The sequence below is a fragment of the Cyprinus carpio genome, chromosome B16, assembly GCF_018340385.1.
Source record: "Cyprinus carpio isolate SPL01 chromosome B16, ASM1834038v1, whole genome shotgun sequence".
NCBI classification, from domain to species: domain Eukaryota; kingdom Metazoa; phylum Chordata; class Actinopteri; order Cypriniformes; family Cyprinidae; genus Cyprinus; species Cyprinus carpio.
In genome coordinates, this window is record NC_056612.1 from 7,114,429 (window position 1) to 7,140,160 (window position 25,732).

General features: G+C 38.7%; 1 protein-coding gene across 1 annotated transcript in view; it reads right to left on the minus strand.

The window, feature by feature from the left end:
• Positions 1–445: 445 nt before the first annotated feature.
• gask1a (golgi associated kinase 1A) overlaps positions 446–25,732 on the minus strand; it is a 34,712-nt gene continuing 9,425 nt past the window's right edge. The window contains exons 2-5 of the mRNA XM_019119753.2: positions 22,647–23,993; positions 4,341–4,463; positions 2,377–2,480; positions 446–2,090 (exon numbers count right to left, since the gene is read on the minus strand). Coding sequence (XP_018975298.2) covers positions 1,886–2,090; positions 2,377–2,480; positions 4,341–4,463; positions 22,647–23,993 — 1,779 coding nt within the window. The 3' untranslated portion in view covers positions 446–1,885. The remainder of the gene's footprint in view (positions 2,091–2,376; positions 2,481–4,340; positions 4,464–22,646; positions 23,994–25,732) is intronic.

Consider the following 25,732-nt stretch of genomic DNA (forward strand, 5'->3'; position numbering starts at 1 on the left):
ATTCATGAGAAAATTCCAAATTCAGCAAGTAATAAGTAGAACAATCAATGTTCCAAAGTTGCAGTCATACATTTCCAAAAATAATGACTTTTTAATTATGCATAAACTAGTGGGAGTGGGTGATGAAAACTCAGTCAAAACACCGAAATTCAGTTTATTTAACAAAAAGGCCACATACACACTACAAAGTTTTGGGAGTATAATGACCGCATATAAATATGCTTGAATTGTCTAAATAAGCAGTTGTCAATCAGAGGACCGGGGCCCACTAAGGGGGTTTCAGCAAACTTCCAAAGGCGAACTCAAGATGACTTAAAATGCTAAAAAAAAAATAATAATAATAAAAAAAAATTAAAATTACCCATAGCAACTTTATTTTTCTTGTTTTAATTCACACCCTCCATTGTTATTATTATTAGTATTATTATTATTTACTGTTCTTCAGCTAGGAAATTTATTTTATTATTTATTTATTTTTTTCTGAAAAAAAAAAAAAATTCCCACTATCTAGATAAACCTGGATATATAAGGTAGCCTGATTTACTGGAAAAGTCATGTCAATTATTAAAATGAATATTGCATGCATGGGCATTTTACATGAATATATTCTAGTTATGCAGAGCTCTGAAATTAAGAGAAAAATATTGGGTAAAAATTAAATAAATCAGGTAGATGATTTGATAAAAATTGGGTAGAAACCAGGTATCAAAACATATTTAAAAGAAAGAAAGAAATCTTTATTCTTGTCCTGTAAATCACAAACTGCAGAATTCATGGGGCCTTTGAACATTGTTACTGACAATAGAGGCGTTGGAGCCAAAAAGGTTTAGAACCACAATTCTAAATTATTGTTTCTCAGAAGAAGAGAGTGACAACTATATTTAACTGCAGTGTGTGTGCAGTATGTGGCCTATAGGATACAGTTGAAAGTCTAGAATCATGTATGACAACTCTACAAATGACACCACAAATACAGACTCAGCAATTTTTATGCATAACTGTGCCTTTGGGCACCGAGTGCCCTGTAGCAGCCCAGAAGGAGTTACATGGAGAGAGCTCAGTTTCACTCCACACCACAGTTTCATAGGCCTCAGCATCTATTCTAGTATAGCAGCCTTCATTAAAGATTTAGCTTGTACACCACAATTCTCTTGTTTTGTCATTTCAAGGACACTGTACAAGAAAAATAGTTTAGAAGCTTCATTAACTTAGCTTCATATCTAATTCACAGCTGCAGTTATTATTCCTGAATGCACCACAGAAAGACTTGACAAAGCTTAATTTCTTCCATGTAAATGCTGGTTTTGTCCAACAAAACAAGTAAGTGACAGATTTTGTTGATTATTTAGTGTCTAATTGTGTGACAATTCACCCACTATGAAATATCACTAGACCAAGATCCCACTCCTCGTAACTGTACATTAAATATTAAATATCTTCTAATTGGCTGTCGACCGCTGTAGGCCGTCGACAGCATATTAACATTCAGCATAGAAAGACAAATTTCTTGTTGCTGAAATCTTATTGTATCACGTCTGGTAAGGACATGCAAGTCTCTTCACAGTGATGGGCCTCTGCATGAGTCCTGCTTTGCAAATGACCATCTGGAATGTCTTCTCTCAGACACTGTGAGCATCACTTAATCACAGTTCAAGGATTGTCAACCCTGATTAGAGAAATCGACTCAAAAATCCATGCAAATGCACTGCCTCCTCTCATTTTAGCTGTCTTGCATATTGTGCATGACTTTCTAACTAGCACAACAAAACAGACTTTCAGACACTGACATAAATGAGTCTGGACAATTAAAATCAAAGCAAGAGAATTCTGAGAATTCAGTTTTTTTTTTTTTTTTTTTATGTAAGGGAATCTCTTCATTGGAGAGTCATAGATCTCTGTTAAGGTGCAGTTTATTTTCTTGTATGTGCTTGAGGAGGGCCTTGGCTCTTTGTTCTATGTGCCGAATGATAGATTTGAGTCCGGACGCCTCTCTTCTGCTCACCCAGAATTCCCGATCTACAGACAGGGAGCGAAGGAGCATCTTCTCCAGACATCCTGATTGCAGCACTGAAACGGCCCGCTCTGGAAACCTGCCAATCAACAAATACACTGTTACGCTAACTGTTTTGTACATATCAATCAGTCTTATTTCCTTAAAAACAGCATCCTATCTGAAATTTGTATTTGTAAACAAATTTGTCTACTTCTAATTTAGTTAGCATTTTACCAATAAGTGTTTTATGCAAATGCACAATTTTAAGAAGTCATGGTTCAAATTTACAACAGTTGACAGTCCACTTTTGTAACCATTAGGCCAGTATAAAATAGTATAGATAGTATAAGTCTGGATAAATATTCACATATACTAATACTTACTCATCAATCCCTTCAACCAGTCTGAAGTTGAGGTTGTCTTGTGGTTGATGAGGTCTTCCTGCATTGTCAATAAAAACCAATTTGGATGGTTCTGTCTTCCGCACCTATAAATAGAAGTTATAATATACAGTTTATTTTGAGTAGATGTGTATTTATATTATGTACAGTGGTTCTAAAGTATTTGGAAACTCACTAAAACCTAAAAGACAAATTCACACTAAAAACAAAAAAAAAAAAAAAAAAAAAAAAACTCCACCTCAAAAAAAAAAAAAAAAAAAAAAAAAAAAAAAAAAAGTTTATACAGAACATTGTAAAAGTAATCCAAATGAATCATTGTAATCCATGTAAAAGTAATCTATATAACGCTTCCAAAGATACTCATAATTTTATATTATGAACAGATTTAATTTACTCAGATATATACATTGAAGCACATACATAGAACACATCATACAGTATGCAGTAAATGGAAGCTCAGCTACTTGCTTGACACATAATTACAAATCTCTTTGGTTCTTGCAGAAGCTCAAGCATATGCTTGTGTGACACACAAAAACAAACCTCACTGGTACTTTGGGTCAAGCAAACACATTTGAGCTAAATTAATGTGTTAAATTAAATCTGTCCATGTTTGTGTCTCTTTAGACGACTTTTAGACAAGATTTACAAAGTCCTTAATTTGTCCCTAATTTGTGTTTTGAAGATGAACGAAAGCCTTATGGATTTGGAACAAAACGAGGGTATGATAGAATTTTCATTTCTGGGTAAACTAACCCTTTAATTTACACTTCAAAAAATGTAGAATTACATTTCATTAGATAAAAAAATGGCACCTGATAGAAAATGATAAACCTCTTTTCAGATTTTGTTTAATTATATTTCCAATCACATACTGTAATAGTGCCAAAAGTATATTCAGTGTGTACAAAAATCAAAAGTCATGACTAATAAGACTGAAACATCTTTCCTACCATTGAAAATTCAGACTGGCAAAAAAAAAAATTTTGTTTTTAATTTTTCTAAAATTGTGAAATGATTTTGTGGGCAAGCAATATTAAAACTGATAACTTTTGCAGACTGTCTCCAAAAAACCTAAACCACAACCACGTTGGAGCTCCATTTCTCCAGGTCTCTGAAGACTATCAGATAATGACAACAGAACCAATCTAAAGGCTCCCATGGAAACGGATTGCCTTGACTCGTTTTAGCTGCCTCGCTTAATTTAGTTGGGTTTCTAACTCACAGTTTGAGTGTGAGCTCACTTCACGTAGACCTTGAGAGCTGTTGGAAAGTTATTACTTTTGATATTGGAAAGCAGAATGAAGGGGAAAAAAAGGTTCTACACTCTCCTTGTAGAAAACGAATACTTGCCAGCTACGTGACCTTGTCATGAGGTCAGTCAATACAACTTGATGAAAAAGGCAACTGCTTCAAATTTCACTGAAGGCATAGTGTCATCAATTTTGCATGTTTACTCTTAAAAGTCAAATGGAGTACTGGTCTTGCAAAAGCTCAAGCACAGTATATATAAGACTAATAATAAAAAATTATATATATATATAAAATCATTTTTATTATCAATGGCTTTTTTTAATAGCAAACCATTTCAGTTCTATTAAATATGGGACCCTTTTCTCAATGGGTGGTAATGTCCATCACATTACCACCCATTGAGAAAAGGGTCTCTGAGGGTCTCATTGAGGGTTGGACTAACTACTGTAGAATGATGTTGGATGTCCAGTATCGATAAGTTATTATTGTATAATGTGTTCCTGTGGCTCAGAGGTAGAGCATTGCATTAGCAGCGCAAAAGGTCGTGCGTTCAATTCCCAGGGAACACACATACTGTTAAAAAGAATGTGTAGCCTGAATGCACTGTAAGTCGCTTTGGATAAAAGCGTCTGATAAATTTAAATTTAAATGTAAATGTATAATCTGACAAATATCACCAATATTTCCTTTACCAGGATGTGCACCAGATTTATGTCCTTTGGGTTTCCACATTTGACATGCAGCAGGTTTTCTACACAGAGTTCTGATGAGTCTGGTCTGAAACCACAGCAAGACCGGTCTAGTCTGTCATTCACCTGGAGAAAACATCAAATTAAATTATCAAATTAATCTGAATTCAGTAGGCATTCAATAGACATTCACAAATAGGCTTTCAAACCACATATTTTAAAACCACTTAAAGTATAAATATTGGTAATGTTAAAACGTGAGTTTGAACAGCTTGTCTTTTGTAAATGTTTCATGATTTCAGTTCAGTTCAGTTTCACATCATGTGAACTCCTATTCCCGCTTGCTGCTTATTGGTTCATTGTCTCGCTTTCTTGTTATTAATTATGTTCTTTCATTGATTCGTGTTCATATTGTTTAGCAGTTCATTTTGTCATTAGTTATTTACATCATGTGATTACCCCATAATCTTGTTTTTAAGCCCCAATTTTATTACTTTGTCCTGCATTGAAGTGTATTTAGCTGTTTCATGTCATTGTTTGTCCAGTCAAACCCATAGTTCATGCTGATGTTTTGTTTCATGTCTAGAATTAAGTTTCTCTTGTCTTTACCATTGTAAATAAACTGTAATTGGGTTCCTTGAGATACAGGAGTGAGTACTGCGTCTGCTAAGAAGCTATGGGGAAAAACTCCTTTTTTCTCTGAATACTGAAGCCTTTTCAATGACCAGTGTTGGTTCCTCCAGAGCAGGGCCACCAACAGAAACTTGTGTTTCTGTCCCTTGATTCACCTGGCTGCCTGTGGGATCAGGGTGATCGGGGGAAAAGCGTAAAGGAGGAGGTTTGGCCAGTCATGGGCCAAGACATCCCTGTCCTTTGAAAAGTAAATTGGGCAGTGAGAGTTGCCTTCTGAGGCGAAGAGGTTGACCTCTGCCTTGCTGAAGATCTCCCATATTCTTTGAACTGTCTGTGGGTGGAGCATCCACTGCTCTGAGGGGATGTTGCTCCGAGATAGTATGTATGCTCCTTGGTTCAACCAGCCCGGCACACTTTGCCAAAATGAAGAGGCGCTTTGAGGAGAGACCGCCCTGGCAATTTATATACAAAACCACTGTCATGCTGTCCAAGTGTACTAGCTCGTGGTGTCTCCGTAGGTCTGGCAGAAAGGTTCGAAGGCCTTAACATTCTGTCAGCTTTTCCAGGCAGTTGATTTGAAGCCGACTTTCCTCTTTCAACCAATGTTCGAAAGCCGGTTTGCCATCACTCCTCAAACCATGTTGGAATCGTCTGTTGAGACCACCTTCCTTCTGCAGGCCATTCCCATGGGCACGCCCTGTTCCATCCACTGAGAGTCTTTCTAAGGGGCCAGAGCTGCTGAAGGGCCATGTATTGATATGCCACTCCCCCAAAAGCAAACCTCAAGAATCGCCTGTGGTGGGGGGCTATCTGGATGTGGAAGTAGGCATCTTTCAGATCCAGTGCAAAGAACCAGTCCCCTGGGCACACTTGCGAGAGGATCTGCTTCAGTGTGATCATCTTGAACGGCCAACTCATGAGGGCACGGTGTTTAGGTGCCTGAGATCAAGGATGGGCCTTAGGCAGCCATCCTTTTTGGGGATGAGGAGGTATTGGCAGTAGAACCCTGACTCGCTCTGAGCTCGGGGAACCGATTTTATGGCTCCTTTTGCCGGCAAATTCAGTGCAGGACATGTGCGTTCTTGGTCTGAACCTATGTGGAGACCACGCTGCTGAATCGCGGGGCTCTTTGAGCAAATTGAAGTGAGTAGCCTCGTTTTATTATCCCCAGAACCCATCTTGACACTCTGGGGATGGCCTGCCAGGCCTCGGCCAACGTGGCAAGGGATTGGGTTGGTTCGAGTGACAGGCCACCTTGCAGGGACCCAGTGCTCATGATATGCGGAAGAGGAAATTTGCTATCTTTTTGAAAATGTTTGTGTTTTATTTTTCTCACTATAGCAGTGATCGGTTGTGTGGGCTCTAACTGAACGGGACCAGGGTTTAAAACAGTATTTACCACAAACACGTTGCCGTCTGCACATGGAAGTGAATGGGGTGCTTGGAGGCACAACAGAGGCTGCTTGGGGGGTGGTCCGGCGATGGCGAGACTTTGCCCCCTTCCCTTCCTGTCCCGCGGATCATGTTGATGCCTGAGGCGCTGGATCCAGCACTACCTTGGGCAGGGGTCCCTGGCGCTTAGGGAATGGATAGCGTCTGCCCAAGTGGGAGCAATGTCGGGGCTCAGGCTTAGAGACTGGCAGTGCAGCCATCGATTCGGGCTTCATCTTGGGGCAGCTGGCAGCAGCTGTAGAACTAGAATGATCTGGCAAGAAGTGTTGCATTGCCTGGGATGACTTCTGAGCAGCGGTGAAGCGTTCAGCGAACCCTTCCACCACAGGTCCAAACAGGCCAGAGGGGGAGACCGTGGAGTTGAGGAAGGGGACCTTATCCACATCCTTGATCTCCATGACGGTCAAACATAGGTGGTGCTCAAGCACCACAAGCCTGGCCATGGATCTGCCAATTTCCTGAGCCGTCATATTTGTGGCATGCAAAGCCAGGTCGGTCACGGTCCGGTCCAGGCATGCAAAGCCAGGTCCGGTCCAGACTTGTCCATATTCTGGACCAGTTTGGCCTGAAGGACCTATAGGACCACCATAGAATGAAGCACAGAGGCCGCTTGTCCAGCTGACGAGTAGGCTCGTCCAGCGAGCACTGAAGTCGTCTTACATGGCTTGGACAGGTTGGTGGCCACTGACTCATCCAGGGTAGGCAGCCTTTTCTTCAGCACCGTCGACTGAGGGTGGATGAAGAGGAGGATGGAAGGAACATCTCTATGTGGAGAGAGTGAGGCACGCAGGGGCTCAGCCGGCTTGGGCTCACTCGTCATCGAGCGCCACGATCTTCTGCCCCGCTGCTTTTTCCTCACAGGTTCCTGGAAGCAAGAAAGCAGGAGAGCGCAAGGGGCGGAGTCACATTCTGAAAAGAAAGCTATCCGTGAGCGCAGAGAGTCAAGACTCATATCCTCATAATGAGCAAAGTCCATCTCGGTAAGTGCAGGTTCGGTGTGGGCGGCACCTAAGCATGAAACGCACTCGCCGTGACCGTCAGCGATGTGGAGAGGAGCTCCGAGAATCTGAGAATCCAATGGCGAAGTGCCTGCTTATATAACCAGATGCCCCATCCATTCTGGCTGGCTCTGCTGCCATAGGCTTGTGCAGCTCCACTGGCTTCAGTATTCAGAGGAAAAGGAGTTTTTCCCCATAACGTCTTAGCAGATGCAGCATGAGTGAAGTATCGATAGGGAACTCAGGATTACTTACTAACCATAGTGTATAAGCAGTTTTTAAACTCAATTTTTCTTTATCAAAGCAAGCAACTAAATTTGCAGTGCAGAGAGTCTTAAGAGATTACAGTGGTAATATTGTGGTTTATCTTTTCTCATAACATTTAACAACATTACTCCTCTTTGGTTTCTATATGTGCTGGGACCACACTGTTTTACCAGCTCATTCCCAGTTTCAACACCTTCCCTCCCTCTCAAACTCCACAGGCCATATTGACACACCACTGCTATATTTCACACTGTAAAGTGAACCGGGTCTCATCTCAGAACAACTGAGATCCCCTGAAGATGGAGCTGGGTAATAATCTTGGAAAGGCATTTAAATACATTTTCCCTTGGATGTTAAATGTTTCAAAGGATTTAAAGGTTTAAAGTTCAAACCCCCATAAAACGATGAATATTTTGTCATCAATTACTTTTTAAATTTTATGGTGCTTGTCTCCTTTTCTGTTTAACTTGTCAAGATGCAAGTGCAAAAGAGATTTGAGAATTAGGGTAGAGAGGAAGATTCAAATCAAAAACATACATTTTGTTCTGTTGATGTAATTTTTATAAACTACATACTCTACAGTAATACTACAGTATTTATTTATTTAGGAACTTTAAAGTGTAAATCAGCATTAGTTATTGTACCTGTTGTGTTTCATGAGATATATATATATATATATATATATATATATATATATATATATATATATACACACACACACACACACACACAGTGACGTGAAAAGGTTTTTGCCCCCACATATGATTTAACAAAACCAAAAATTTATTTATTTATTTATTTATTTATTAATTCATTCATTCATTTTTTTGCATATTTGTCACACTTAAAAGATTCAGATCATCAAACAAGTTTTAATATTACACAAAGATGATGCAAGTAAATACAAAATGTAGTTTTTAAATGATGTTTTCATTTATTAAGTGAAAAAAGCTGTCCAAACCTACCTGGCACTATGTGAAAATTTATTTCCCCCTCCTGTTAAATCATGAAAGAACTGTGTATAATTAACCACATTATTTTAGAAAGCTGAGTTAAATTTCACTAGCCACACCCAGGCCTGATTACTGCCAGACCTTTTGAATCAAGAAGTAATTTAAATAGAACCTGTCTGACAAAGTGAAGTATGCTTAAAGAGCAACACATCATGCTGCGATCTAAAGAAATTCAAGAACAGATGAGAAACAAAATAGTTGACATGTTTCAGTCTGGAAAGGGTTATAAAGCCATTTCTAAGGCTTTGAGACTCCAGCGAACCACGGTCAGAGCCATTATCCACAAATGGAGAAAACTTGGAATGGTGATGAACCTTCCCAGGAGTGGCCGGCCTACCAAAATTACTCCAAGAGCACAACGACGACTCATCCAGGAGATCATAAAAGAACCCAGAACAACATCTAAAGAACTGCAGGCCTCACTTGCCTCAATTAAGGTCAGTTTTCATGATTCAACAATAAGAAAGAGACTGGGCAAAAATGCCATCCATGGGAGAGTTCCAAGGCAAAAGCCATTGCTGAACAAAAAGAACACAAAGGCTCAAGCTCAAGTGGACTTGGGTTATGCAGCAGGACAATAATCCCAAACATACCAGCAAAGTCCACCTCTGAATGGCTCAAGAATAACTAAATTAAGGTTTTATAGTGGCCAAATCAAAGTCTGGACTTGAAGCCGATTGAGACGCTGTGGAATGACCTTAAACAGTCCATTCATGCTCAAACCCTCCAATGTGGGCGAATTAAAAAAAAAAAAAAAAAAAAAAAAAAACTGCAAAGAAAAGTGAGCCAAAATTCCTCTACAGCGATGTGAAAGACTCATAAGCAGTTATCGCAAACGCTTGATTGCAATTGTTGCTTCAAAAGGTGGCACAACCAGTTATTAGATTTAGGGGGCAATTACTTTTTCACGTAGTGCCAGGCAGGTTTTTTCCCTTAATAAACAAATTCATTATTTCAAAACTGCATTTTGTATTTACTTCGGTTATCACTGCGTAATATTAAAATTTGTGTAATGATCTGAATCATTCAAGTGTGACATGCAAAAAAAAAAAAAAACAGGGCCACCGCACTGTGTATATATTATTTTAATATAACTGTAAAAGAAATGTTAGTTTAAAACTCTTGCAGCAGTATAAAACTGTCAGTTATGTTAAAAATGCCTTAAAAATAACTAGAAAAGAACTGTCACTTGTATATACTGAAAAGAAAATCACTGAATATACAAAAAATGAAGGTAAGTGGTTGCAATGAATTTATTTTCGCTACATTTAAACAAACAAATTTATTGACTAACCTTCAACTTTTTTTTTTTTTTTTTTTAAATGTAGCTAAAATAAATTGTTTGCAACCACTTACCTTAATTTTTTTTTCCAGTGTACATGCTATATTATACTAAAAATAATAATATTTTGAACATGAGCTCAGTGTCTGTGACCGCTGCTGTCAGTTGGCAGTATCAGAAGCAGACCGTCGTCAACATACATTGTGTTCTTGCCGCACATCATACTCAAATCTGCACCCTCTTTTCTCATAGAGCCAGCACTGTGATAACCTTAGGGCTTGCTTACGTAATGCTCTAGCCCAATGTTGCTAGTGAACCATGGTAAATGCCACAGAGCATTTCTGTTGAAGACATTTCCATGTCACAGCCCTTGAATATTTTGAATCATGTGACCTTTTGTTCAGAAATGCAATTATCTCTGCCATTGCTGTGTGTTATGTTGGGTTTAAATATGTCTTTATACATACTGGTATACAAGCATTTTTAGCATGTTTTTAACAAAAATACTGCAGTTATAAATTATATTTAGCATATGAGTGAAAAATAGCATGAATTTCAGAATTTGTTTTAATGACAGCAGCACTTAGAAATATAATTTGGCAATATTTTAAATGCAATAGAAGCAAGGAAATTTACAATTAAAATTCAAAGAGAGACCAGTGTGCTCAAAGAAGCTCAGTGATGCTCAATAGACCAGGAGTCAAATTTGAAGTTCAATCAGTTTTTAAAGACTTTACTGAAGACAGAGTTCTCCACATGTCGAAGGGTCATAGGAAATGAGCAAGAGAAGCCTTGAACGTAGAATACAGAAACACAGTACACTCACAGTATAGAAAGTATACTGTAGCTATAGATAGTATAGATTTTCAGTGTTCTCTCAAGATCATACTGTTTGGTATGATCTTAATGAGTTATAAAATAAAGCAATATGTTTTGCAGAATCTCTAAGTTCACATGAATGGAAACTGTATGAAATATAAAATGAAGACAAAATTACATCAAAATGGTATGTGTTTTACCCACTAGTGCATCTTTATTGCTGTCATAGACCAGTGAAGAAGAAAAAAAAAATCTCTGTAATATTTAATTAAAAATGAACCCACCAATCTATAATTAACCTTGTTTGTACACACAATATCCATATTAGAAGCTCATAAAAACGACATAAAATAGAAGTCATTACACATATTTATCCATTTCAGTGCTTAATTTGAATCAAATTATGATTCCTATGCCTGAAATACTCATGGAAAGTTAAGAAGTTCTTAAAAGGTTAAGAGAAAATATTGGAACACTAAATGATTAAAATGAAAAGGAATTTTTAATTGAGTTATAAATGTAATTAACAACAGATGAAGGGATTTATCAACCTAAAAGAGTGGTCACATTTACTGTTGTTTGGATAATTTTTATGGGCAAAATCTAGTCATTTAGTCATTTGAATTAGCCACAATAGCCCTATTCGGACGGGACTAGTTTTACAGGGGGTCGTAAGAGAAATCTGTGTTTCACAGACGTACTTGGTGATTTTAATCCCGTCCGAATCTGCCACATCTGTGTTTTTCTCACACAACCTCTGTAATAATTCCAGAGCAAATGACCTACTGTTTTTCAACAAACTCAGTGATCCTCTGAGAAAACTAATCCCGTCCGAATGCGAATGTCTGTGATTGCCAGTGATATTTAATTTCACAACGCGTTTTCTTGTCTGTTTTGGCCAACGTGAATTACCGTAGATGCTCTTACCGCGCGCATGTTTGATATATTTGCTTCCCGGCAAAGAAATAATAATAATAAAAAATAAATAAAAAAATAAAATCAAGAGCCAGATCACCTAAACTGTTAATACTGGCTAAATATCAGCATCAGGTAAGATTAGTCACATTCATTTATGCACTCAGTTACATAATGTTTTAATTACAGATTTACCTTTATGAAAATTAAGCATGGGTTTAGCCTACTACAAAAAAAAAAAAAAAAATTTACCTAAAGTAACCACACATTAACATGGTTTTGCTATACTAGCCATTTAGTTTTTTACTATTTATTGTGTAATAATACTAATGGTAATCAATCCGAATGACTAACGTTATATGCAATGCACGCATACAGAACGCGTGATCTCTGTGACGCCCAGATGCACAAAACAGACCCTCCCACCTCTGTAATAAACACGGAGATGTTAGTCCCATCCGAATTGGTACATGAAAATCGCAGACGTCATGTGGTAAGAATCGAAACTCAAACGTAGTTTAGAAAACTAGTCCCGTTCGAATAGGGCAAATGACCAACAGAAAGCTGAACTATCGCTAAACTTGACAATGGACAATTGACTTTCTTTGCACATAAAATGTTATTATTATGATGGTACCTTTAAGGCACAGACACATTAGGGAAACTTCAAGATTTCACTGGCTCACAACCATTTTTAATAGTGTAGCACTGCATGAAACATCACTTACTCAGGTCACTTCCAAACCCAGTTCAGTTCGAAATCGGTTGGTTTGGATATCAAAAAACAAAATGTATAAAAAGTTTTGCCATTTTTTTCCCCTGCACAACAAATACTGATTAGCATATTTAATTTGCTGTTCTATAACTTTGCATGATTTTATGGTTAGTTGCATTGTATTATCTACATTATCTTACTTCCTGCCATCTGAGATCCTATCAGGCCAGACCTGTGGCCCACCAGTTGAGAACCACTGATCTACATCTCAGAGCAGCATACAGGACTTGTTTTCCCATGGTGATAGTGAGCGTGTCCTTCACACTCTTCTGTGCTTAAGGGTGTGAGGTTTCACATCAGTGCCATCAGAGGTGCTAAATGAATAGAGAGGAACAAGTGTTCAAGGGTCCCAGTCAGCAATTTCACCAAATCAATACAAAGCTATTAGCTGTTGGCCATGTTACAGCTATTGACTTTTCTTCTAAGATCTAATGTATTATTCATAGACAATCCATATTCCCATTTTTTCACAGTACAGAGTTTTCAGACCAGAATATTCTAACAAATGCATGAAACACATTTATAAGCACTTGCAATTGCACATTATTGGGCACACAACATTAGTTGACTTATGACATGTGGCCAAGTATGGTGACCCATACTCAGAATTAGTGCTCTGCATTTATCCCATCCAAAGTGCACACACAGCAGTGAGCACATACACACTGTGAATGCACACCCGGAGCAGTGGGCAGCCATTTTTTGCTGCGCTGCCAGAGGAGCAGATGGGGTTCAGTGCCTTGCTCAAGGGCACCTCAGCGGTGGTATTGAAGGTGGGAGAAAGCGCTGTACATTCACTCCCCCCACCTACAATCCCTGCCGGTATGAAACTCAAACCTGCAACCTTTGGGTTACGAGTCCGACTCTAACCATTAGGCCACAACCTTCTCCAGTTGTGGCCTAAATGTTTATTAGTTTAGTTTACAGTATGTCTGCCTTCAAGTCATTTTTTTTTTTCATAAAAGATTTGGCCTGATTTCAAGCTGGAAGATAAGTTTTGCAGTATTGTATGTAAAATGCATGGAATGAAGTGCTGATTTCCCAAAGATTAGCCAAGGTTAGGTTCCAAGGAGTGAAAGAACTCAAAAAAAAAAAAAAAAAAAAAACTTTTGCTAAAACTTGGTGAGCAATAAGTGAGAGTTTAAAGTTAAAATGCCATAATGATGGATTTGTTTCATATAAACATGCAGCTTTTCAGTTCACAGGACATTACTTGATAGGAGTTGTGTCGAATACTTGTGGATTATTGTGACGTATTAACAGCTATTTGAACTCTCGTTCTGACGGCACCCATTTACTGCACTGGTGAGAAAAGTGATGTACTGTAATGCTAAATTTCTCAAATCTGTTCCAATGAAAAAAGACCCATCTACAACTTGGATGGCCTGAAGGTGAGTATATGGTTTCATTTTTCGGTGAACTGTTTTTTTAATATCTTCAGGCAAGTGTAAAAAGGTGTTTTTTTTTTTTTTTTTTTTTTTTTACTTTTGGTTTACTGCTCTATATTTTATTATTGTGTTATTGATGTTTTTAGTCATTTAGTTTAGTAAAGTTTAGTAAGGCACATTGGTTAAAACTCTGGTTGTAGTAAATAGTGCTATATAAATAAAATTGCCAATGCCATTATAACTAAGTCATGGTACATTTCAAGAACACCAGCTAATGCAACTGCCAAGATTCAGTGTCAGTGTGTTATTTGATTTGTGTATTTGTAACAATTATCCTAAAATCCTAAAATTACAAAGGAAGTTTAACCCTGTAGTTCAATCTTTTTATAAGAAAGGATGCATGCATTTTCCTCCATTACATGTTCACAATTTTAATTAAGTGTCACCATGACAACTATGGTTCTTGAAAAAGAATGAAAACAGTGCAGCTATGGGGAGCAAAAGGTGGAGAAGAGGAAAAAAAGAGGAAAGTGTAAAATACATCTTCTAAACCTGATAATGAGGTGATACTGAATCACAATCCTCATGTGTTCTTCAAAAAATTAGAGATATAATAATTCACAGTGATTGAGAGTTTCGGTGGGCACTTTTGTTGCTGTGCTAACAACTTTCACAACATAATACATCATCACTAATAATATTTTTTATAAGAGTAAATATATATAGATATCAAAGTCACTTAAATCCCCTTTCTTCCCCATTCTGATGCTCGGTTTGAACTTCAGCAAGTTGTCTTCACCACATCTAGATGCCTAAATGCATTGAGTTGCTGCCATGTAATTGGCTGATTATCAATTTGTGTTACCAAGCAATTGATCAGGTGTACCTAATAAAGTGGCCGGTGTTTGTGTGTGTGTGTGTGTGTGTGTGTGTGTGTGTGTGTGTGTGTGTGTGTGTGTGTACACACAATACTGTGCAAAAGTCTTAAGCCATTAGTATTTTTACCAAAAAAAAAAAACAAAAAAAAAAACAGTTATTTCTATATGTTGCTTTAGTGTGTCAGTAGGAAATAACAGTTTACATTTCCAAACATTCCTTTTGCCATTAATTGTAATAATTCAGTGAGATTTTTGTATGCACAAGGGGTCTGACAACAACCAGTGCTCCATAGACATCTGATCTTATCATCATCCAGTCTGACTGGGATTACTAGAAGAAACAGGAAAAAATGGAGACAGACTAAATCCAGAGGAACTGTGCCAACGTCTCAAAGATGCTACAAGAAACCCACCTACAAAGCTACAGTACTGTGAAAAGTTTTAGACACAAAAATCCTGTAAAGTGAGGGTGCTTTCAAAAATAATGTCATAAATAGATTTTATTTATTACTATTTACTATATCAAATCAACATTTGGTGCGACCACACTTTGCATTTTAAACAGGTTTTGTCCTAGGTGCACTTGTGCATAGTTTTCAGGTAGCTTTACAGGAAGGTTTCTTGTAGCATCTTGGAGATGTTGCCACAGTTCCTCTGGATTTAGTCTGTCTCAATTTTTCCTGTTTCTTCATGTAACCCCAAACAGACGGGATGATGACGAGATCAGATCTCTGGGTGGAGCACTGGTTATTGTCAGACTCCTTGTGTATACAAAAAATTCACTGTATTATTACAATTAATGGCAAAAGGAATGTTTGGAAAAGTAAACTGTTATTTCCTACTGACACACTAAAGCAAAATATAGAAATAACTGTCTTAAACTGTCTTTCTTTTGGTGAAAATACTAATGGTTTTATATATATATATATATATATATATATATATATATATATATATATATATATATATATATACACACACACACAGTCGTGGCCAAAAATATTGGCACCCTTGGTAAATATGATCAAAAAAGGCTTTGAAAATTCATCTGCATTGTTAATCCTTATGGTCTTTTTTTTTTAAAAAAATCATAAAAATGTATCCTTTCATTGGATAATAAGAATTTCAAATGGGGGGAAATATCATTATGAAATAAATGTTTTTCTCTAATACACATTGGCCACAATTAATGGCCCCCTTTTATTCAATACTTTTTGAAACCTCCATTTACTAGTTTAACAGGTCTAAATTTTCTTCTATAATGCCTGATGAGGTTAGAGAACACCTGACAAGAGATCAGAGACCATTCCTTCATCCAGAATCACTCCAGACCCTTTAGATTCCCAGCTCCATGTTGGTGCTTCTCCTCTTCAGTTCACTCCTCTAATTTTCCATAGGGTTCAGGTCAGAGGACTGGAATGGCTATAGCAGAAGCTTGGTTTTGAGCTCAGTGACCCATTTCTGTGTTGTTATTGAGTGTTTGTGTTTGGGTTATTGTAAGGTTGGAAGATCCAAACATGTCCCATTATAAGATTTCTAACAGAGTCAGTCACTTACTGATTTTTTATCTGTTGGTATTTGATAGAATCCATGATGCCATGTGTCTAAACAAGATGTCCAGGACCTCCAGCAGAAATATAGGCCCACAACATCAAAAATACAGCAGTATATTTCATTGTACACATGGGGTCCTTTTTTTTCTCTGTGTTCACCAAACCCATCTTGAGTGTTTGCTGCTAAAAAGCTAATTTTTTAGTTTCATCTGATCATAGAAGCCATTACCATTTAAAGTTCCAGTCATGGCTGATAACTGAATATGCTTTAGTTTGTTTTTGAATGAGCTAGGAGAATTTTTCTTGTAACCCTCCCAAACAACGTGTTGATGTAGGTTCTGTTTCACAATTTTTTTAAAGGTTTTCTGAACCAGAGACTCAACTATTTTCTGCAATTCTCCAGCTGTGACCCTTGGAGAGTCTTTAGCTACTCAAACTCTCCTTCTCACCGCACATTAGGACGATATAGACACACGTCCTCTTCCAGGCAGTTTTGTAACATTTTCCGTTGGTTGGAAATTCTTAATTATTGCCCTGATGGTGGAAATGGGAATTTTCACTGCTCTAGCTCTTTTCTTAAAGCCACTTCACCAATTTGTGAAGCTCAATTATCTTTTGCTGCACATCAGAAATATATTCTTTGGTTTTTCTCATTGTGATGGATGATTAAGGGAATTTGGGCTTTGTTTTCCCCCCTCTTTATATTTCTGTGAAACAGGAAGCCAGAGCTGGATGATTTCATGTTTATAATCATGCTGGAGTGCTCAAAATTGTGAATATGAATGGGAATATACTTCAGAGATATTTTACTCATAAGAATTTATAGGGGTGCCAATAATTGTGACCAACGAGTATTTGAGAAAAATGTTCATTTCAGAATGATATTTCCCCTCCCTTTTAAATTCTTATTATCCAATGAAATGATAAATTTTTTGTGAATTTTTTAAATAAAAGACCAAAAGGATTAACAATGCAGATGAATTTTCACAGCCTTTTTTGATCATATTTACCAAGGGTGCCAATATTTTTGGCCACAACTGTACATACAATCACCGGCCACTTCATTAGGTACACCTGTTCAATTGCTTGGTAACACAAATTGATAATCAGCCAATTACATGGCAGCAACTCAATGCATTTAGGCATCTAGATGTGGTGAAGACAACTTGCTGAAGTTCAAACCGAGCATCAGAATGGGGAAGGAAGGGGATTTAAGTGACTTTGAATGTGGAATTGTTGTTGGTGCCAGACGGGCTGGTCTGAGTATTTCAAAAACTGCTGATCTACTGGGATTTTCACACACAACCATCTCTAGGGTTTACAGAGAATGGTCCAAAAATGTCAGAGGTCGGATAAGAATGGGCAGACTGGTTACAGATGATAGAAAGGCAGCAGTAACTCAAATAACCAATCGTTACAACCCAGGTATGCAGAATTCCATCTCTGAATGCACAACACGTCGAACCCTGAAGCAGATGGGCTACAGCAGCAGAAGACCATACCGGGTGCCACTCCTGTCAGCTAAGAACAGGAAACAGAGGCTACAATTTGCACAGGCTCACCAAAATTGGACAATAGAAGATTGGAAAAACGTTGCCAGGTCTGATGAGTCTCGATTTCTGCTGCAACATTCAGATGATAAGTTCAGAATTTGACGTAAAGAACATGAAAGCATGGATCCATCCTGCCTTGTCTCAGCAGTTCAGGCTGCTGGTGGTGGTGTAATGGTGTGGGGGATATTTTCTTGTCCAACCCGGTACTAGCAAGGTGTACCTAATAATGGGGCCAGTGAGTGTGTGTGTGTATGTGTGTATGTGTGTGTATATATATATATATATATATATATATAATATATATATATATATATATATATATATATATATATATATATATATATATATACTTTCAAATGAAAAGAAAATAATAGTTTAGAGCATATGTTAGAATCATGTACACTAGTCAACATTTGAAGTGGATCAAAACCTTTCATCAAAGTTGTCTTAAAACCTAAAACCAAAATGTGTTCTTTACTTCGAATAACTTTGATTAACTTTTTCGATTCCACTTCAAATGTTGACTACTATAGTCTACATGATTATCTTAAAATAGGATTTATTTAAAAAAAAAAAAAAGAAGTACTAGGACATAAAACTAATTCAACATATAACATTTAATATTAGATTTTCAGTAAAACCTAAATCTCTGTAAAATGTTTATCCTTTTTATAATCTGCCAAATCTGTGATGTGTTGATGGCAGTTTACAAAATCCTAGAATCCCAGAATGGGGTGGGGTGATAACATGCTTGCTAATCGAAGGTTGTGAGGAGATAATTAAACTAAGCTAAATCACAGTTTCATTAATTACATGTCAAACCCACACATTCAATTAGATGCAACCCTTCTTTATTTTGGACATATCTGTGTTTCAGCTGGGTATAAACTGCCTGGTTATCAATTACAATCATTGTTTTAAACAACTAGGTTGACTAGGTCATGAACTCACACCAGTGATTGCATTTTTAAATTAAAAATCATTTCAAGAGCTATCAGGAGAAAGGAGACACTGAAGAACAGAAAAAAACAGCTTTATTATGTGAATCAGTTTAAACGTGATGTACATATTTTTTTCATGTTAAATTGCTCTCTCCTTTGCTAATTTCACGAGTTCACACTTATATATAATAAACAGAGTAAAGGTTATGTATACTTGGCATGCTGTCTGAGGAGAGGGCTCCAAGCTCTGTAATTCTTCCTGAACCCGGGGTACTCCCCCTGTCCAGGAAGAGGGGTTCAAGCTTGGGATTTAGCCTGGACCCAGAGTGCTCCCCCCGAGTTATACCCCACCCTGTGCTGGGGTAGGAACGGGCCGATGGTGAGGAGTTGAGGTGTCGGAGGGATGATGGAATACTGTAGAGAGAATGAAGGTAAGATGGCTTGGGCTATTTATAGAAGTTCTCTCCCGAGCTGATAGGATAGATGGTGTAATTGCTGCTGATGAATTGGCCGGGTTAATTATCACAACATGCTCCTCCCGAACTCTGTTAATAAAACATCATTTCACGAGTTCACACTTACATATAATAAACAGAGTAAAGGTTATGCGTATTTGGCATGCTGTCCGGGGAGAGGGCTCAGAGCTCGGCATTTAGCCCGGACCCAGAGCGCTCCCCCCAAAAGATGCGATTAGCGCAGGACTGCAGCCAGATTGGGGCATTGATAACCCCCGAAAACTTGCAGAACTTAAGGTTGATGGAGTAGTATCATTGCAGTGGTATCAGAAAAAGTAAAGATATAGGCTTCTGCAGAAGCAAGTTTAAGATATGGGCTCTTGCGGGAGTGAATTTTGCTGCGGTATCTCAAAAGAAAAAGAGGCTTCTGCGGAAGCGGGCACTGCTGCGGCAGTGGGAAGTAGAAATGAATGGGAAGTAGAGATACAGGCTCCTGTGGGAGCGGGCACTGCTGCAGCATCTGGAAGGAGAAAGTGGCTTTCATGGAAGCGGGCACTGCTGTGGCAGTAACCGCAGAGATGTTCAGGTGGACTGGTGGAAATGAGCTGATGTTAAAGGACTCGGCTGATGGGGGTTCGTTTAGCTTCTTTGACATGGAAGCGGTCTGACCGAATGAAAGTCTTGAAGGCCTCTGACATCCAGTGGCCGAGTGCCTGGATCTGAGGCTGCGAGAGGCCTCTTTGGGTGGCTGTGGTAGATGCGCCTATATGGAAGGAGTGGCTGGAGAAATTATCTGCTGGGATGCTGGATAACAGTAGAATGGACTCGAGGTGTTTTTGTAACCAGAAACGTGTGGCGGGGCTATTAGAGTCATCAATGAAAAGCAGGTCAGATGGGAGTTTAGCCTGCAGGCTTCTGTAATGCAGGTAGGCTAGGAGGGTTTGGTGTGGTGGGATTGGTGACTGGAGATTGAAGATGTAAATGAAATGGCCTCTTCTCGATTGGTCAGTCTTGCTTTGCTTAATGAAATAAGAGATTGTTTCAGTGTCTAGCACTGATAGGTCTGAAAAGTTTGGGTGGATTTTTGGTGATGCCAATCAGGCTGACTCAAAAACAACGGAAGGAGGGAACATTGAATGGGCCAATCATGAAGTTTGACTCAACTTCTTTTTTGATTAAGAGATCAATTGTGTCGGGTTCGGTGACGGCAGACTGGACGTTGGCACAAATTATGCTTTGGCGTGGAAGCCTTTTGACTCTGGGATTAAAGCCATGGGTGAGATCAGACAGTAAATAATCAGTAAAGTTAGTGTCAGGTTGGTGAGATAATTCAACAGTCAAATGATAAATATGCATGGGAGTCAATAAGTTGGGTTTTTCATTTTTATTTGCGGATTTAAAGACAGGGCATATGATGCAGGCATGTGTGCAGCCACAAAAGCTGCAGATGTGCATAATGCTGCAGGACTGCCTTGTGCACCTGCCACAGTTAAAGTTGGAGCAGACCTGGTTATTGGAGAAGGAGGAGGGGTGGTGGTAGTCAGAAAGGGAGGGTGATGGCTCAGTTGAGGTGTTTAGGTGATGCGGTAAGTAGCCGCTGAGGCGGTTTGGGGCAAGGAGGGATGTGCGGGTTGATGAGGTTGAGAAAGTAAGAAAGAAAGTAGGAAAATAGGGCTCGGAAGGTGTCTGGGCCCACGCCGCTAACAGAGGCAGCCTCGTGCTAGAGTTTGATGGCAGGGCCACAGGCCATGGACCGGGGAGAGAATAGGAAGAAGGAGGATGACAAGGGAAAGGCTGTGGGTGGGCCGGAGCTGCTGGCAAAGCCATGCTCGCGCCGCTGGGCGTCGGTAGCAGCTGTGGGCTGGAGCTTGGCTGAGTGGAGAAACTGACTAGGTCTAGCAGCGATGGAGTCTGGGGCACGGCCCAGGCTTGCCGAGGGCCTGCTATGGTGGCTTGAAGACCAGAGGCCCTTCCTTGCGGGTGTGGTGGTTTGCTCTGGCCATGAGTACAGGCTGCTGCGGGCCAGACTTGGTTTGTTGGCGGTTTGTGATGGAGGAGTGAAAGTCAGTGGTGGGTTTCCTGGCTGGAGGGATGAGTGGAGGCTGTAGAGCGCCGCCTTTTTCATCCGCTGGAGACGCTGGAGGACCCTGGGTGTCGAGGAAGTTGTCGTTTGTGAACAGTTCGATCCCTGACATTGTGACGATTGGGTATACCAATGCCGGAATACTGTACAGAGAATGAAGGTAAGATGCCTTTGGTTATTTATAGAAGTTCTCTCTCTTGATAGGATAGGATAGATGCTGTAATTTCTGATGATGAATTGGCTGGGTTAATTATCTGAATGTGCTCCTCCCAAACTTTGTTAATAAATTCATCATTTAATATCTGAATAACAAATATTAATTTATACACAGACACACAGACACACACACACAGGCATACACACACACACACACACACACACACACATCAGACAGACTTTCTCAACGTTTCATGTGTGACTGTTTGCTGCAGATGTCACACTTTCACTGCTCAATCTGCAGACATAAGCCATGTTGAATTTGTCTCGTTTGTCAACTTTAAATCTATCATAAAAGTTAAAGTTTGTTTAAATCTCTGACTGAATGAGCATCCCAACCAACCCAAAGCAACAATCTTTGCTTAACCAATGCTTTGAGTTTGAGGCATGACTTTCTGCTAGTCTAACCAATGACAAATGTACTGTTTAGAAAACAAGTTTAAACCCCAAAATGCTAAAATCACTCACTTTAAGAGAGTCCATTTTAAGCAGGAAAAATGGCAACGCTAAAATGGAAAACATGAATTATTTTAAATACCAGGCTTGGCAGGTAGGCCATTATGTACTTGGCAGTACCCTACATTTTGTGACTCATAGAAGAGTTTCTAACCACTGTGGTCACATACATTGTTTAAATACATATAAACTAGAGTCATATAACCTAGTAACCTTTTAAACTTAAATTAGTTACAATTTTGATATAATGGTCTACATATCCCAATCTTTTTAAAAGATCTAGGACTTCAACCCTTCTTCTGGGGACCCACTGTCCTGCAAAGTATATTTGCAAGCTGTTTCAGCTCACCTAGCCTGTGATTCTTCAAGTTATCCTGAAAGCCTTGATTAGCTGGTTCAGGGGTGTTTGATTAGGGTTATAGCTAAACTCTGCAGGACAGTGGATCCCTAGGAAGAGAGTTAGGGTTAGGGTTAGGACCTAAGGACATAAGACCTAGGTTATAAGATAATCATAATTTTTGTGTGTTTTATTTGCAATATACATATGCAATTTACTCTCATTACATATATAATAACACATTATACTCAAAAGTTTGTGGAACAAAAATATTTATTTTAATAGTGCTTCTTACCTGCAGCAGGAAGTCAAACAAGGCGAGCCGCCCCCACTCTGAATGATGAACTCCCACACAGGTTGTAAAGTTCAGTGGCACCCGAGTACCACACCTGCTCTGAAGTAGAATCTGATATTGTGGCCAAGTGAGTGAGAAAGAGTTTTGGTCATTGTCAGCATCAGACAGATGTTGGATGCTGGGATCCCACCATATCACTGGTCTGGGAGATCCATTGATGTACTTGTAGGGTAGAATCTCACTGTGGAATGTTCTCAAAACTGCGGGCAAGCTCCTGTCCAGACCCAGAACCCTGTCCAGGTGAAAGGCAAATACCTCAAACCAGTCATTGGGACGTTTTATGAGAGCACAGCTTCCTGTCTCACAGCGTGTGATATGATTGTCCTCTGCAGGAGCAAAGATGTCTTTTTTCTCACTAAATTCAATCTGAAGCACTTGTCCATGGCCCGGAAGCCTGGATTTACTCAACACAGTGCCTCTGGAGAGAAGGGCCATCTTTTTTATATCATCCTCACTGAGCCAGGGTAGAGACTCTGCTTTGGTTTGGTTCCAGTTATCATTGAAAGTCTCATCAGATACTGTCATACACCAGTCATTGGCTGAAACCTTGATACCAGTCTCTTCTGGAATTCTGTCTTTCGTTTCTGCTCCAAATTTGGGCCTCTTCCTCTCAGAGGGCCCTGCTTGTCTTTCATGTGTTCCTGCTTCTCCAGGGGCCTGTTTCAGTTTTACCACCTGCTGTGCATCAGAGAACTGCCCCACAAGCCTCTTTGCTTTGGCTTCATCTGGAGTACATTTGTGCCTGCATGTCTTGTTGTTTGGGTGGAGGCTTTGGATGCTGGCAGACTGAGGGAATGCTAGGTCATGTCTGGAGCGAAGAAGATGGATGGTTGGGTTGGAGTTGATGCTATTTCCTAGTTTAACGGCTCGCCCTCTTTTGGCACCAGCTGCAAATGCTGTGACTGGATGCTTGTTTATGTTCTGCAGATATTGTTCCTTTTTGTTTGCTTTACTTTTTGCAGGCTTTTCAGTGGATGCTGTTTTTCCAGAGGAAAATGATAGTTGGTGATGGTTAACCATCAGAAGATGTTTAGCAGAATCTTTCATTTCAGGATTTTTCAAGGTTTTGCTGTGTTCATATGAAGACATTGGAAGATAATGTTTTAGAGACAACTTCTCAACCAGCCTGCTGGGTTTGTTTTTGCGGGGGCCCCTTACGTTCAGCCTGCTCTGCTCAGATGGGAAGGAAGGAAGGGTGTATATCATCACCACCGATAGACTGAAGAGAAACATGAAGACCACCACAAACTGACATTTTAGTCTGAACTTCAACCACACTCTTAAAGCCTGCAAGACACAGCAGAGAAGGCAGTGGTAAAGACAAACAATAAAATAAAGTCAGTAAGTAAGTCATATATATCAAAGAGAAAAGGCTTTGTAAACAAGAAAAGCAGTTTGGATTTCATGGAAGGTAGGGAAATCTAAAAGAGGGAATATTTTTAGAGATCTGGATTTTGAATACACATGCTTGAGATTCATTTTTACACATTTCCATATGTGGTTAAGATTGACTTTGTGGCTTTAGGATAGAGATTTTCCATATGTGTCCATTCCATTGTGCACTTCAGGTTCTACAATGTCAGACTGGAATGTAGACAGGATCTTTCACAGCTGTTAGTTTTACGGAGATACGTCTGAGAATTAATCAGCCTGAATATGGAATGTTTGACTCAAGATTATTCTTATCATATTCTTAAAATAAATGATTAAACAGGGTCTGGAGAATGTCACTGTATTTGGCTTGTTTTTAGCCGCATTCTCTAATTTTTCTGCCCCAGCCTTGACCCATTCTAAATTGGGTGAAGCCTGTCATTTAAGGTTTAGAAAAGGTACCAATCATCACGAAACTAAACACACAACTGTGAAAAGTAAAATATAGCTTGAAAAGGCTGCTGAAAATTAGAACGTTTGTTGACTGCGGCAAACAGTGTTAGGTGAAAGCTTAAAAAGCTACAAGTTGAAGTAGCCAAACAAGAGTGAAGCTCCTTTGAAAAAGTAAAAAGAAGCTAACTTAAGATATTTAAAAGGATGGTTTTTTTTAAACATATTGCCATACCTCAAATCAGTTTTGTCACGCTAGTCATTAGAAAAAGTTGTTTGCTACTGGAAAAGATAGTATGTTATGCTACTGACATATATGTAGTTTTACAAAAATGTATATTTAGGAAAACTTAGAAAATATGCATACATATAGCCTATAAAATATATTACTTAATAACATATATGTTTGATATTAATCCTATTTGCAGACATTGAAATCTCAATAAAAAAAAAAGACATAAATATGTGCATGTCTGTGAATACAATAAACCATGATAGCTAAATGAAATGTATTTCCACATATATCTGGATGTTAAACAGAAAAGTAATTTCTCAATACTGTGAGATCTCTCCCTCCTGGCTGACATTTTTATGACTTTAGCAGATAACACCTGTGAAAGACTTCTACTATGCTTTAGTTTAAAGAATGCCTTGTGTGCAGTTTCACAAGGCTAAGAAGTAGCACACAACCTACGACAGGTTAGAGCCTGTTTGACTAACTTACACAAAAAAGTGAATATTTCTTTGAAGGCAAGTGGATATCTAGGTCATAATTATGCATGAGGAGATCATTCAGATTCCTAGCTGTTCAGTATGTAGGATTTTGCCATGTTTGCTCTGCAGTAGTTTAGTAAAGGGGTCAAATGTTAAATAGATGTAGTGTGGACACTTAAGCCACACTTAAAAATGTGTTTGGGAATTCATAATTTTGTGTCTAAATAAATAGTTAAGTCACCTTTATTTCTATAGCACTTTATTCAATATAGATTCTGTCAAAGCAGCTCCACAGTAATAAATATAACAGAATCAATTATGGAAACTCATAGGGTGCACGATAAATCAGATTTTCTCCATTTGTTAAACATAATCATCTGCATCTTGCCTACTGGTTATTTATTCTGAGAAGAAAAAAAAGAAGGAAAAAAAAATCATTTTCATTTGGCATTGCTGTTATCTTGCATTGGTCTCAATGAGCTTTCATGGTT